The sequence below is a fragment of the Mustela lutreola genome, chromosome 8 (assembly GCF_030435805.1).
Source record: "Mustela lutreola isolate mMusLut2 chromosome 8, mMusLut2.pri, whole genome shotgun sequence".
In the NCBI taxonomy this organism is placed as follows: Eukaryota; Metazoa; Chordata; class Mammalia; order Carnivora; family Mustelidae; genus Mustela; species Mustela lutreola.
This window is the reverse complement of record NC_081297.1, coordinates 137,192,391-137,206,711: the sequence shown is the minus strand read 5'-3', so window position 1 is coordinate 137,206,711 and position 14,321 is coordinate 137,192,391. Positions and strand designations below refer to the sequence as shown.

General features: G+C 45.8%; 1 protein-coding gene across 8 annotated transcripts in view; it reads left to right on the top strand.

Moving 5' to 3' along the window:
• The window catches only part of BPIFC (BPI fold containing family C), a 50,485-nt gene extending 37,101 nt beyond the window's left edge, over window positions 1–13,384 (top strand). For all 8 annotated transcript variants that reach the window (XM_059186789.1, XM_059186787.1, XM_059186785.1 and 5 more), the window contains 4 exons: window positions 7,373–7,415; window positions 10,117–10,180; window positions 11,140–11,216; window positions 12,774–13,384. In XM_059186789.1, the coding sequence (XP_059042772.1) occupies window positions 7,373–7,415; window positions 10,117–10,180; window positions 11,140–11,216; window positions 12,774–12,896 (307 nt within the window). In that variant the 3' untranslated portion in view covers window positions 12,897–13,384. The remainder of the gene's footprint in view (window positions 1–7,372; window positions 7,416–10,116; window positions 10,181–11,139; window positions 11,217–12,773) is intronic.
• The last annotated feature ends 937 nt before the right edge of the window (window positions 13,385–14,321 follow it).

The window sequence follows — 14,321 nt, the reverse complement described above, 5'->3', positions numbered from 1 at the left end:
AAATCTAGTGTGGTGAGTTTAAAGACGCAGTGAGCTCAAAGGCTTTAGAGTTAAGACTAGCTGGTTCAGATCCCCGCCCTGCCATTCATTAGCTGTGGGGCCTCAGGCAAGTTACTTAACCTCTCTGGGCCTCCATTTCCTTCTCTATAAAATGAGGCTATAATACAACCCACTTCAGGGGGTTACTGTAAGGACTACATGAGTTAATACATGTAAAGTGCATCTTAAGTGTTCAGGAAGGTTGACTATGGCCTCATCCCGGGGAAGAAGGTGCTCCATTATACAAGATCCTCGCAAGAGTTCCCCAGTCAGAAAAACCCTGTTCAGGAAACACCTCATTCCCGTGTCTCCCGCCCAGTGACGGTTATTAGAGAAACTGCCTTTTGTCCTAGTATTTATGACTACTTAATTATTGAGTATTTGCTGTCTTCTGGTCCCATGCCAAGAACTTCACACATATCATTTCATTTAAACCGCACAACCCTGGATCTCCAGGACCTGGCACGGTCTTCAATCGACGTCTTCAGTGAACAGACATGGAGGTCGCTCATTATCCAGGTTTTACATTTATAGAGGTCGACTAACTGCGCACATCACAGAGCTACTGAATGGCAGACCCAAAACTTCAACCTGGGTGAGTGGTTTTCACAGCCTTGGGTGTTCACTTACAACATTATACTGCCTTTGATGCGGAACATGGCCAAGACCTAGAAGACTGAGACAGTGAACACCCTTGCCCAGAAGAGGAAACCCATGAGCGCGGAGTCACACGGAACTGAAGCAGGCAGCATGTCCTTTCTCAGTGTGAAGACTTGATAGAGGAAGAGAAGCCACAGGCAGACCGTGATCTGCAGTAGAAAAAGCGCACAGCCCTTTGCACACAGCCGCCTTGAGAAACGAAGGGAAGGAAAAAATGCAAGCAAAAGCAGGGAGTACGAGTAATCACCGTGACCGTGGTGGGGACGTCTCATTACGAGCACAGCCCTGTAGTCCAGGCGTTTCTGATTTTGAATTCCGCCTCTGTCGCTTGGTAGCCGTGTGACCCTGGGAAAGTCAGTCAACCTCTCTAAATATCAGTTTCCTCATCAGCAAAACAGGGCACCTATTCACAGAGCTGTTTTATGGGGAGACGAGGTAATGTCTGAAAAGCACGATGTTCTGCACGTAAGCAGTGCTCAAAAAATATTAGTTACTACCAGCAGTAGAGTTTTACTTTTTTTCCCCTTTTTGGGATCAAACTTTCACCAAATAAGAGGGAGAAATTGATCCCAAGAGACATGACAGGTCAGGATGGCCTTAAAAGCCTTAGAGTTGGCCCTCAGAGTCCTAAACCAGATTTGAACTGGTCCATCCACAACGGAGACTTTTGTTCCAAACACAGCTCCGTCGGGAGGTAACCCCAATGCGGGCTGATCCATATACTAGACGTTTCTAAGACCAAATGAAATAACACTTTCCCTTTTTTCATCGCCATACAGATGACTGAATTTTAACACCCCCCTTTTTAAATTTTTTTTTAAAGATTTTATTTATTTGAGAGAGAGAGCACAGCAGGGAGGAGGAACAGAGGGAGAGGGAGAAGCAGACTCCTGGCTGAGCAGAGAGCCGGACGTGGGGTTCAAATCTCAGGACCCCGGGATCACGACCTGAGCTGAAGGCAGACACTTAACTGACTGAGCCACCCAGGCGTCCCTTTAAGCTTACAAAGCTCAAGCAATCCAATATACAGAATCTTTGGACCATTTAGAACTCTGGAACAATTTTGACATTGCCACAAGTGAGGCATCGGACATGCCCAAACTGTGCCCCACACTGGTGACAGCAGCGCACGGCGCGCGCACACACACACACACTCTACAACCCCTCCCAGGCAACACCTTCAGAGAATGCAAAGAAAGCTGACTACAAGCACACAGGAACCCCACCCAGCCCTACTCCTCCCGGCTTGGGCGATAAGCATTTCCCAATGTCAGCCATCTGGAAAGAAACCCAGAAAGGAAAACAGGTCTGGGAAGAACGGATTCAGTTTCTGTCAGAACAGTGCTTTAGACAGGTCACCAGAGCTCAGGCTTCGTCCCCGGGCTGACCGCCATCTCCACCCTCCCTCTGAGCTACCGCGGAGGCCGGCGCACAGGAATGTCACAGTGCGAGGCCCCTGTTAGAGGAGGAAAAACAAATGACTTCCCCTTCTCCCAGACTTGTTGGGGGAATTTCCAGGCTGCAGAAGGCAGTGAAGATAAAACACTGGGGAACCCTTCCTCCTCAAGAGGGTCCTTTAATACTGGAATGGGCTTAACACATTCCTCACATGAAAACCTTTCCTCTTTGGGGGCTCCGGGGTGGCACAGTCAATTAGGCGTCTGACGCTCTTGGTTTCAGCTCTGGTCGTGAAGTCATGGTTGTGAGATCGAGCCTCATATCAGGCTCCACACTCAGCGAGGCATCTGCTTGGGATTTTCTCTCCCTCTGCCCCTCCCGCTCATCCTCTCTCTAAAATAAATCTTGGGGAAAAAAAAAAAGCCTTTCATCACGGATGAAATCCACAGCCTGGGGTTGTCAAGCACTTTGACTACCTTCCAAGTGAGCCAATCTTCCCTCTCATAACTCCCTAAAATGAACATTCTGCTTTAGACTGGCCCCCTTCAAAGCCACCCCAATTCCAATAACCCCTTCCCCACCCACCCTTTACTCATTTATCCATAATCCATTCCATGAGAATTTCTTGGGCGCTGATTATGTGCTCTACAATGTTCTTGATACAGATAATAAAGAAAGGCAAATGTTTCTACCTCCCAAATCTAGAGCCTGCAGGAGAAACACTCAGATTAAGAGGCAAAAACTGGGTGCTAAGAAAAAGGGTGGCGTGCTTCTCTCAAAGGGCAGTTTTTTTTTGTTTTAAGATTATTTATTTATTTGTCAGAGAGAGAGAGATCACACAAGCAGGCAGAAGCAGAGAGAGAGAAGCAGGCTCCCTGTCAAGCAATGAGCCCGATGAGGGACTCAATCCCAGAACCCTGGGATCATGACCTGAGCCGAAGGCAGCAGCTTAACCGACTGAGCCACCCAGGCGTCCCTCAAAGGGCAGTTTTATTCCCACCCCCATATCTTAAACACACACACACACACCCCTACCTCCAACCCATGCTGGTTTCTTCACCATTTCATACATTCTTAGAATTCCTGCAGCAAGTCAGTGTAAACCCACAAAGGAGCACTGAAGACAAGCTGTTTTGTATTATTCTGCAAATCCTTCCTCTACATGCAGCTTCTGTCTGTCCATCATCAATATAATGAACGTTCTTCCCGTTGCCTAGAGCATTACTGAGCACAGAAGGAGCTCTTAGGAATCCTCTTAGGCTGCCCATCTTTTCTTCATACTGCAGCCAGAGTGATCTTTCCAAAAGGTTTTTAAAAAGGGAGATAGGTTCCATAGGTTTTTAAAAAGGTGGCTCAGTGGGTTAAGCCTCTGTCTTCAGCTCAGGTCATGATGCCAGAGTCCTGGGATCAAGCCCTGCATCAGCAGGGAGCCTGCTTCCTCCTCTCTCTCTCTCTGCCTGCTTCTCTGCCTACTTGTGATCTCTCCCTCTCTGTCAAATAAATAAAATCTTAAAAAAAAAAAAAAAAACTTCCATAGATTCCTTGCCCGTAAGATAAATATCAAACTTTTAGCATAGCCTCTGATATCTTAAGATAAATATCAAAATTTTACCACCATTGTCTGCCTCCCGAGCACCCTCTTCCTAGCCTCTGTTCCCTCCACGGGGCCTTTGCAAGCTCCGCCAGACCCTCCCCTCTTCCTTCCCCAATCTGCCTTTTTAATCTCGCTTACCCTTGATATGTCAGCTCTCAAGGACGTATTTCCTTACTCCGAAACTTTCCTGCACTTGCCAGTTTAGATAGCGTTCCTCTCTCATTGGCCTCAGTGAACTTTTTCTTTCCTTGAGAGCATTTATCTCAATTCATCATTAAACCGTCACCAGTGGGCTTATTTGATTACTGTGTGCCTCCCCACGAGGCTTTAAGCTCCGTGCGAGCAGTGGCCGTGTTTCATTGAACTCACAGTTGTGATCTCCAGCACCTGCCACATGGCTGACGTGTATTAGGTGTTCAGTGAGTATCTGCTGGACAGATGCCTGGATGAACACTAAGTGCCTTAATGTGCCATGCTCTGGACTCAGTCAGGTTCACAGTCAGAGGACACAGAGATAAACAATTACTATGCAGTACTGAGTGCAAGGTATGATTTTCGACGTCTGCCATGGCCACAGGGTTGGAGAAGCGGCATTGTGAGTGCCTGTGCCTTGATCTACTTGAACTCCATTATGCTGTATTTGCTATTGACCCAGATCTTGACCCCACCACCATCCAACAGGCTTAAGTGCTTGTACTTTGTTCTGGTTTTCAGTCAGGATGGTAAACCTCCAAAACTTTGTGAATAAGCTGTGTTTTCTATATGTCTGCAAGGTAGGGCTACTTGAGCTTCCTTTCTCCCCACGAACTCTGTGGTTCTGTAATAAAATTAGTTCCTAGTAGTTGTGCTTTAAGAAATAGGTTAGGGGGGCGCCTGGGTGGCTCAGTGGGTTAAGCCGCTGCCTTCGGCTCAGGTCATGATCTCAGGGTCCTGGGATCGAGTCCCGCATCGGGCTCTCTGCTCAGCAGGGAGCCTGCTTCTTCCTCTCTCTCTCTGCCTGCCTCTCTGCCTACTTGTAATCTCTCTCTGTCAAATAAATAAATAAAATCTTTAAAAAAAAAAATAGGTTAGGGTGCCTGGGTGGCTCAGTGGGTTAAGCCGCTGCCTTCAGCTCAGGTCATGATCTCAGGGTCCTGGGATCGAGTCCCGCATCGGGCTCTCTGCTCAGCAGGGAGCCTGCTTCTTCCTCTCTCTCTCTGCCTGCCTCTCTGCCTACTTGTAATCTCTCTCTGTCAAATAAATAAATAAAATCTTTAAAGAAAAAAAAAAAGAAATAGGTTAGAAAAAAAAGAAAGGGGGAAGAAACAGGTTAAGGGCTCAGTGTGAGGATGAAAGGTCAACAGACTGAACTCGGTCGCCACCTAGTGGTCACAGTTGCGCTCACCTCTTTCATTAATATCTATCTGCTCCTTAAATGTAGTAACAGAAAGGTGCCTGGAAGAGGTAACTCCTGAATTAAATCTTAAACATTGAAAAGAAGTTAACCAGTCAACGAGACAGGAAAGGGGCAATTTCAGAAAAAGGGAACAGCAGGAGCAAAAAGCATGGAGACCAGAGGTACCATGGAATATACAAGGAAATACTTTGCAGTTGTTTCAAGATCATTATGACCTTATCCACTCTAATTTTGAATGACCCAGCCCCAAATATATGGCACATATTCAAATGCATTCCACATGAAATATAATTTAAACTTAACCATGAGTGGAGTTGAGTTAAAGTGATTAGTCGCCGTAATGTTAACTTGTTGTGGGCATGTATTAATTTTCATTTTTTAGGATATTTTTGTTATGTGTTTTGAAGCCAATACATTTTTTAATCTCAGATATATAATGCCTCGTTAATAAAATAGCACAGTGGTGCCCAGATGGCTTACTTGCTTCAGTGTCCTACTCTTGATCTTAGCTCAAGTCCCAATCTCAGGGTCATGAGTTCAAGCCCAGCATTGGGCTCCAGGCTGAATGTGGAGCCTACTTAAGAAAAAAAATAAAAAATAGATAAACCAGCATAGCACTAACCAGTTCAGGGTTCTTGAGTATCATATGCGGGGTAGAGAATGAAAAGAAGTGAGAGTAAACAGGTAACCAGACACCAAAATACAGAAAGGCTTGGGTACCACCTACATGACTTGGACTCAGGCCATTAAAGAATTCTGAATGGGAGCGTGTCCTCTTCAGACATGCTTGCCAGATAGCTCACTCTGGGAATGGTGTGGAGGACAGATTGGAGAAGACCAAGACTGGAGACTGGGGGAGCCATTTGACGGCTGATGCAGGGACGTCTGGGTGGCTCAGTCAGTTAAGTGTCTGCCTTCGGCTCAGGTCACGATCCCAGAATCCCAGAGTCCTGGGATCGGCGGAGAGTCTTTGTCTCCCTCTGCCCTTCACCCCACTTATGCACATTCTCTTTCTCTCTCTCTCTCAAATAAATAAATAAAATATATTTTTTTAAAGTTTCTAAAAAGAAGAAGAAGAAGGCTGATGCAGAAGTAAGGCTGGGCAAAAGTGATCCAGGGAAGGACAGGAGGGAAAGCAAAGTGAGGAAAGATCCTACAGTGGAAGGGAGGTTTGGGTTGGGCATTGAGAGATCAGAGTTTTTGGTCCTAAATCTGCTATTAATTGGACCTCAGTTTCCCCACCTGTGATATGAAAGGATCCTCCCTGTTGGTTACCACTGCTTCCTCTTACTATGTCTGACAAATCAAGTCTGTGTTCTGAGAGTTCAGACCAAGAAGACCTGAAGACTATTTCTCCCACCCAAGTACTAAGCAAGCCCCACCCCACTTAGTTCCAGAGATCAGATGAGACGAGGCACATTCGAGGTGCTCGACTGGAGCACCGAAAATTATTTCTTAAGATTCTTCTTGGTGCATAAACAATGAATCTTGGAACACTGGGGAAAAAATTAATTTTTTTTAAAAAGAAGAAAAAAAAAAGGAAAAAAAATTCTTCCACCTTCAAGTTGCCAACAGTAAGTCCTATATAGCAAATGCATATGGGGAAACCATCCTGGTTACAAATCCAAGCCTTCTGATAGAAAGCTCTGCTTCTTAAGCAGCAAATATCAGGTAAAGATGTACTAGAACATTATATCCTCACCAGTCTGTGCGGTTTTTTAAAATAGTGACTTATGGGTCACCTGGGTGGCTCAGTTGGTTGAATAGCTGCCTTCAGCTTGGGTTGTGATCCCGGGGTCCTGGGATTGAGCCCTATATTGGGCTCCCTGCTCAGTGGGGAGCCTGCTTCTCCTGCTCCCTCAGCTTGCTGCTCCCCTTGCTTGTGCTCTCTCTCTCTCTCTCTGTCTGTCAAATAAATGAATAAAATCTTTAAAAAAACAAAAAATAAATAAAATAGTGGCTTATGGATCTTTAAAAAAACAAATCCCCTTTCCTTTTTGTTCCTTTCTATTGAAATGGGTTTTTTAAAAGATTTTATTTATTTATTTGACAGACAAGAGAGCACAAGTAGGCAGAGAGGCAGGCAGAGAGAGTGGGTGGGAAGCAGGCTCCCCGCTGAGCAGAGAGCCCCATGCAGGGCTCAATCCCCGGACCCTGGGATCTCGACCTGAGCCAAAGGCAGAGGCTCAATCTACTGAGTCACCCAGGCACCTGAAAGAGTTGTTTTTAAATATTCCGTCCTTTAAACCTTTCCTGTTGACATTTGCGGTTTTGTTTCGTTTCAGATTCCGGCTCTCTTTGCCAGAGTCCAATCGCAGCAATATTGAGGTAGGAATCTGAGCTCTCAGAGTTCCCGTCAAGGGTAAAATGATAGTTTCCCTACATAGTAGCTGAATTAATGTTTTCTGAGCCTCTAAATACTTGATTTCCCCTTGAGGGTAGGTTTTAACTTTACAATTCCTTGTGTAGCTTCTTGTCTACCAATCCCATCACTTTTCAGAGTCCTGAGTGCTAACCATTACACAATGGAACCCAACCCCATAACTTTTAAACAGGACAGGAACTCTCCAATTTTATCTATTCAGAAAGACTTTTAAAAGAATTTTCTAAAAACTAAGACCTATGTAATATTGGCATTTTCAGGGGGATTTTCAGGGCAATTTCATTCTTTGGATAAAATAATCTTTGATAATTAAATGTAAGATCCAGACTCCCAAAGGATGAGGCCATCTGCAAATTATGAGGCCATGACTGAGTTGCTCTTGGAAGCCTTTCTAGCCATCTCCGAAAACTGTTGCGAGGCTGGCTGTGCAGATACTTTGGGGTGAGGGGAGGCCAGCCTGGTGACCTCCTGATGGGAAGAGTATATCCCAACTTGGATAGACTTGGAATCGAACCCCACCCCCCAAGCTGCAGGAAGTTCAGCCAAATCACTACTTGGGTGTCCCTGCCCTTGTGGCACTTACATTGCAGAGCAGCAGTTCTCATGTCGGGCCAGTTTTGCCCCTCAGGGACATTTGGCAATGTCTGAAGACATTTTTGGTTCTCACAGTTTGGGGAATGCTTTAGGAACTTAGGGGGTAGAGACCAAGGATGCCGCTTACCATCCCACAGTGCATAAGACAACCCCCACGGCAAAGAAGGATCCATCCCAAAATGTCAATAGTGCCACTGTTGGCCACTCTTATTTCTAGTGTGTGTGTGTTGGGGGGCGGGGGGGCAGACAACAAGCAAATATATTTTGTCTGCTGAAAAATATTGTACAGAAAAGTAAATCAGAGCAAGTGTATGGGCAGTGCAGGTGGGGACAGAGCTGGCCATTCCAGTCTTCAGGTTGTTGGGACGATTCGCCAGGATTATATATGAGGTTCATTTAGCACATTGGATATATGGCAGGTGTTAAATAAATGATCCCCATTGTCCTCATGAAAATTAATTTCCGTTTTTGCCACCTCTCTGTCAACGGGCAGCGTAGCACAATGGTTACATCCACAAACTCGGGCCAAAGCGCAGGAGTCAACTCCCACTTACGGGCTGTGTGGCCTCAGTCAGGGCACTTGACCTCTCCCAGAGCAGTCCTGGGACATGGTCCTGAACTGATGACCATGTTCGACAGAAGCAGCTATTAAGAGAGGAATAGATGTGAGGAAAATAGCAAAGAAGCCCAGGAATTTATGCAGGTGGCCAGACAAGATGTTTGTTTGTTCAATTTTTAGGAACATCCTGATTTTCGGGTTGGGAAGATTAGAAGCCAGTGAGATGAGTGCCCGCAAGCTGGAAAATAAGTTCTATTTTCATGCCAGATATTGAAACATAAAATACCCATAGTGTCTCATGCACTGTGGGTCAGCACCTCCAGAAGGCATAGCTCTTTGGTAGATGAGAGACCACGATCAATGAGAATGCACAGCTGACTTTCTCATAAATAACATTTCCTGAGCCTAGAGGAGGCAAAATGAGTCCAAGTTGTCCAGGAAAACCCAGAGAAACTGCTTAGTATCCACAACAGAGTGTGTTAATAATGACATTTCTGGGTGGAAAATATGACAGCGATATATGCTGGGCATCTTACATAATATTCACTTGTTTAATTCCGAGACCAACTGAGACATTAGTGCTGTTATCTTCAGTTCACAGTAGAGGAAACTGAGGCACACAGAGATTAGAGAGCTTTTCCAACTTCACAGAAGTGGTAAAAACAAGAGCTAAACCTAGGAAGGCAGCTTCAGAGCCCTGCTTGCTAAGCTGCAAGGTTTGCTGAGCATGTAGGATATTCAAAATATATTCATTGAGTGAACCAATGTTCATCACAGTCCATTTATTTTTTTTAAATATTTACGTGTGTATGTGTGTGCATTATAGTGGGGAGGAGAAGGGGGGAAGAGGGGGAGAGAATCTCCAGCAGACTCTGCACTGAGCCCGGAGCCTGACCCTGAGATCACGACCCCAAGTTCATGACCAAGCCAAAACCAAGAGTCGGAGGCTCAGCTGACTGAGCCACAAAGGCACCCCATCGTCCATTTGTTTTTAATACCTGAATCTTCCCAGGAACTAACACTTTTCTAAGATTTAACAACCACTGTGATTTATTCTGGGTAAATTGGATGTTCTGGTGATAGTGTTAACTATAGAGCATAAGGTAATGCAAAGGACCTCCATTAAGGAAAGACAACTAACTGAGATACTTAGTAATTGTTTAGATCGGCTCACTTGATAGATACCTAAGCTGCCGTGTTTGCTGCCACCATGTGGTCCCTCTACATTTGTCGTCACCATGATCCAGCCTACGCGGATCCAGCCTACGCGGAGCAGACATGTCCTACCTCAAGGAGGAAAACAGATTGGGAAACTATAATATGGTTTCCCGCCAAGTAGCTTTCAGTGTCTGGAAAGCTGGGTTATCTCCATGGGGAGATTCTAATTACCGCCCTCTGTCGTGAAAGGTCTGGGAAAGTGCATATTCGGACCCGTCATGGTACCTTCAAAATGCCCTGATTTTGCAACTGATTGGTATCCCCTTTCATCTTAGGTCTTGAGGTTTGAGAACATTCTGTCCTCTATTCTCCACTTTGGAATCCTCCCACTGGCCAACGGTAAGGGATTCTGGGGAAACACGTGACTCTGACATTAGCTGAATGTTGGGGATTGTTTGGGACTTTCCACTCCAAAGGCTGTACTCCTCACACGTAACCGTGTGAATCCAGGCCCATGCTGGAACTTACAAAGTTTGCATAATCTGTGGTTACAAAGTTAGTTATTCCAGATCCAAGCCTTGTTAGCCACACTACCTGTAGACTCAGCAAGAACCCCTAAAACTCTGGTTGAGTTGAAGAGATTGAAACCACACCCCTTAGGTGGTAATGATTCTCCTTCCCGTCTGCCAGAAATGAAATTCACCTCCCTAGAGGGCATCTCTGTGATTCTTATGCACAGACCACCATCTGGATAAACAGTTGGGTTTTTAAAAATATTTTATTTATTTATTTGATAGAGATCACAAGTAGGCAGAGAGGCAGGCAGAGAGCTGAAGGGGGTGGGGAGCAGGCTCCCTGCTGAGCAGAGAGCCCCTTCTGGGGCTCCATCCCAGGACCCTGAGATCATGACTTGAGCCAAAGGCAGAGTCTTAACCCACTGAGCCAGCCAGGCACCCCTGGATAGACAGTTTGAATGAAGGACAATTCTAGGCCCTCTCCCTGTATGCAGTCTTTCATAACCTGCAGTATCTTGAGTCTGGCTTGGTTAAAAGCCACTTTGTATCAGAGACCAGAATGTTCTCAGACACTAATTAAAGTATTTTCGAAATATAAACTGGACAAGTTGCCAGCATTTTTCTGCCATCCAAGTGTACATAACTGCTTGTGCATTTTTACTAAGCACTTCAGTAACTAATTAAGTATTCATCAAGGAAAATGCAAGGAATATAAAATGAAAATATAGAATCAGGAAGAAGGAAAAGATAGATTTAAAAACTGCTTATTCGTCTTTTACCAAAAAGTTTGCCAAAACTTCTGTGTGTGTGCCCAGTTATCTTACCCCTTATTCTGTTTTTCAGCAAAATTGCAGCAAGGAATTCCCCTGCCCAACCTACACAAAATCTCACTTGTCAATTCTGATATTGAAGTTCTTGCGGTAAGAATGTGAATATTCTCTTTACTGGCCCCACTTTTTTAAATTGTTTTAAGATTGTATTTATTTATTTGACAGACAGAGATCACAAGTAGGCAGAGAGGCAGGCAGAGAGAGAGGAAGGGAAGCAGGCTCCCTGCGAGCAGAGAGCCCGAAGCGGGGCTTGATCCCAGGACCCCGGGATCAAGACCTGAGCTGAAGGCAGATTTTTTTAAAAATATATTTTATTTATTTATTTAATAGAGAGATCACAAGTAGACAGAGAGAGGGGGAAGCAGGCTCCCTGCTGAGCAGTGAGCCCGATGTGGGGCTCGATTCCAGGACCCTGAGATCAGGACCCAAACTGAAAGCAACTGCCTCTACTTTTCACAGTAGAAGCCTCCTCCTAGTTTGCTTATTCTGTTTTTGCTACTTTGCTCTGCGTTGTGTTTTTCCAGCCCAAGGAATTTTATAGGCAAAAGGTTTAGTGCTTAAAGCTTGCAGTCAACAATGAAAACCATTTAAACTTGAGTTTAAGAATCAGACCAAGGCTGATTTCCCTTGGCAGCCAGACTTACTCATGCTGTAGTAAGAGAAGGTGCACTGCAGTGTTGTGGCGCCCTCTGCCTCATTCCTTCCGCAAAACAACCTGTGAGGCTGGGATGAACGGCCGCCTTTTTTCTTTTCTTTTCTTTTTTAAAATTTTTTCAGTGTTCCAAGATGCATTGTTTATGCACCACACCCAGTGCTCCGTAGAGTACGAGCCCTCCTTAGTACCCACCACAGGCTCCCCTACCCCCCACCCCCCACCCTCCAAAACCCTCAGTTTGTTTCTCAGAGTCCACAGTCTCTCTTGGTTCGTCTCCCCCTCCGATTTCCCCCAATTCTCTTCTCCTCTCCATCCCCCAATGTCCTCCATATATTCCTTATGCTCCACAAGTAAGTGAAACCCTATGATATTTGATCTCTGCTTGACTTATTTCACTCAGCATCATCTCCTCCAGCTCCGTCCATGTTGATACAGAAGTTTGGTGTTCATCCTTTTTGATGGAGGCGTAATACTCCATTGTGTATATGGACCACATCTTCTTTATAATGGCCCCGTTTAAGATAAGGAGAGCAGGGCCTGGCTGAGACCTGACTGGTTCCTCTGATTCTCTCAGTGAACTTTTGCCTGAACCAAAGACCCTCCTCGAGGTTCAGGGATCTGCTGTGAGCTGTTTCCTCATTAATCATTTTCAACGAACTTCAGAACACTTTTTTTCTTCCATTTTGGCACTTTTGGGGGTCGTGGAGGAAATAAGATTCTGCAGGAACTCTCCAATCCCATGCACATCCTGCCTTCCCCCTTCCCTCCCCACCTCCCCTGCTTCTGTAGCTGCTCAAGTTACCTACGGAGACAATAACCCCAAGTCTGCTCTGATGTCCGAGGCACTCACAAGGGGACAGCGGCAGGGAGGGAGTGACACAGGAGGACCTGGGAAAGAAGCCATCTCTCCCCCACCCCTTAGCAAACCCCAGAGGTCTATGGCTGCCGGTGTCCAGGGTGTGACATTGTCTTCATTCTTGCCTCCTTTTCAGGGATTCCTTTTGATCTCCACTGACCTCAAGTATGAAACGTCCTTAAAGCAGCAGCCAAGTTTCCATGGTTGGGAAGGTCTGAACCTCATAAGTGGACAGTGGAGGGGGAAGCCCGCTGCTTGATTGCCTGTTTGGAGCCCACCCCAGGCAGCCAGTGGCCCTTAATCCACAGCTACTGTAAGCCCAGAAGGGGAGAACAGTGCAGGCTGGATTGTAAAGCCCTGGGAAGTGCTTAGGCTGACAGTTTTCCTTCTCAAGCCCTCAGGGACAGAGGGAGGCAAACTGAGTTAAAGAGCCAAATCAGGGGTGTGTGTGTGTGTGTGTGTGTGTGTGTGTGTGTAGGGGTAGGCGTTTCAGTGTTTCATGTTCGAATGCACATTGTGTGTTTCTGGGTTTATAAAATGCTGGGGACTGGAGCTAACCATGTGCCCTGGAGGAGGCGCATGAGAAAGCCCAAATTACAGATTTGCCCGAGTTCTTCCTGGAGGAGCTCCCTTTAGCTCTCTCAGCAACCCAGGGTTTCCCCCACTTCCCTCCATATTGGATTATATGTTTTATATTTACTGCTACTGTCCCTTGTATTTAATTAAACTCGTTTTCTATTAATGTGAGCTTGTCTTTTTATTTGAGAAATTCTCTGCTTCTGCTCTGGATTTTTTTTTTAAATAAAATAAGACAAAGATGAGAGAATTTAACATCTTTAACTAACATCTTTAATTTGATGTCATTAACATCTTTAATATTTTTGACAAAAAGTGAGGGTATGCAGACTTCAAGGCTTGATCTAAAAAGGGACCAGCTTGGGATGCCGGGGTGACTCAGTCGGTTAAGCGGCTGCGGTCAGCTTAGGTTATGATCCCAGGATCCTAGAGATCCTAGGGTGGAATCCTCCATAGGCCTCCTTGCTCAGCAGGGAGCCTGCTTCTCCCTCTGCCTCTGCCTCTGCCTGCCACCCCCCCCCCCACCGCTTGTGCTCCCTTTCTCTCTCTAGCAAATAAATAAATAAAATCCTTTAAAGGAGGGACAGCTCAGAAGAACTGTGGTCCCATTTTACAGATGAGAAAACGGAGGAGGAGAGAGATGAATCCCAGAAGGCTGGTAGAGCCGCCTGTGCTACAGGGCAGAGGGAGAAATTGAGTCCAAGTCTTCCCCATCCGAGATGTTTCTGGTGAGAAATAGTGGTCATAGCAAACTCGAGAAGTTACATCGCTTCTTTAAGTTTTAGGGTTTTCCCTCCCAGATGAAATGGTAGTGCCGAGTACTTAGCCTAGATCATTTGTCGCTGGGGATCTTAAATTGTTAGAGCATCTAATTACTGGGGTGACACTGGGGCAGAAGAGGAGGAAAGGGGAACCCGTATGGATAATGCAAGAAGGACTAGAAACCACCGACTTTGCCTTTGTGGCTCTCACAGTCTCCTGGGAGAGTGGATGCCAAGCCCGGTGCTGGTTACTCCAGGACAGTCAGTCACCTAATAACCACAGACGCTCAGAAGAACTGTGGTCCCATTTTACAGATGAGAAAACGGAGGAGGAGAGAGATGAATCC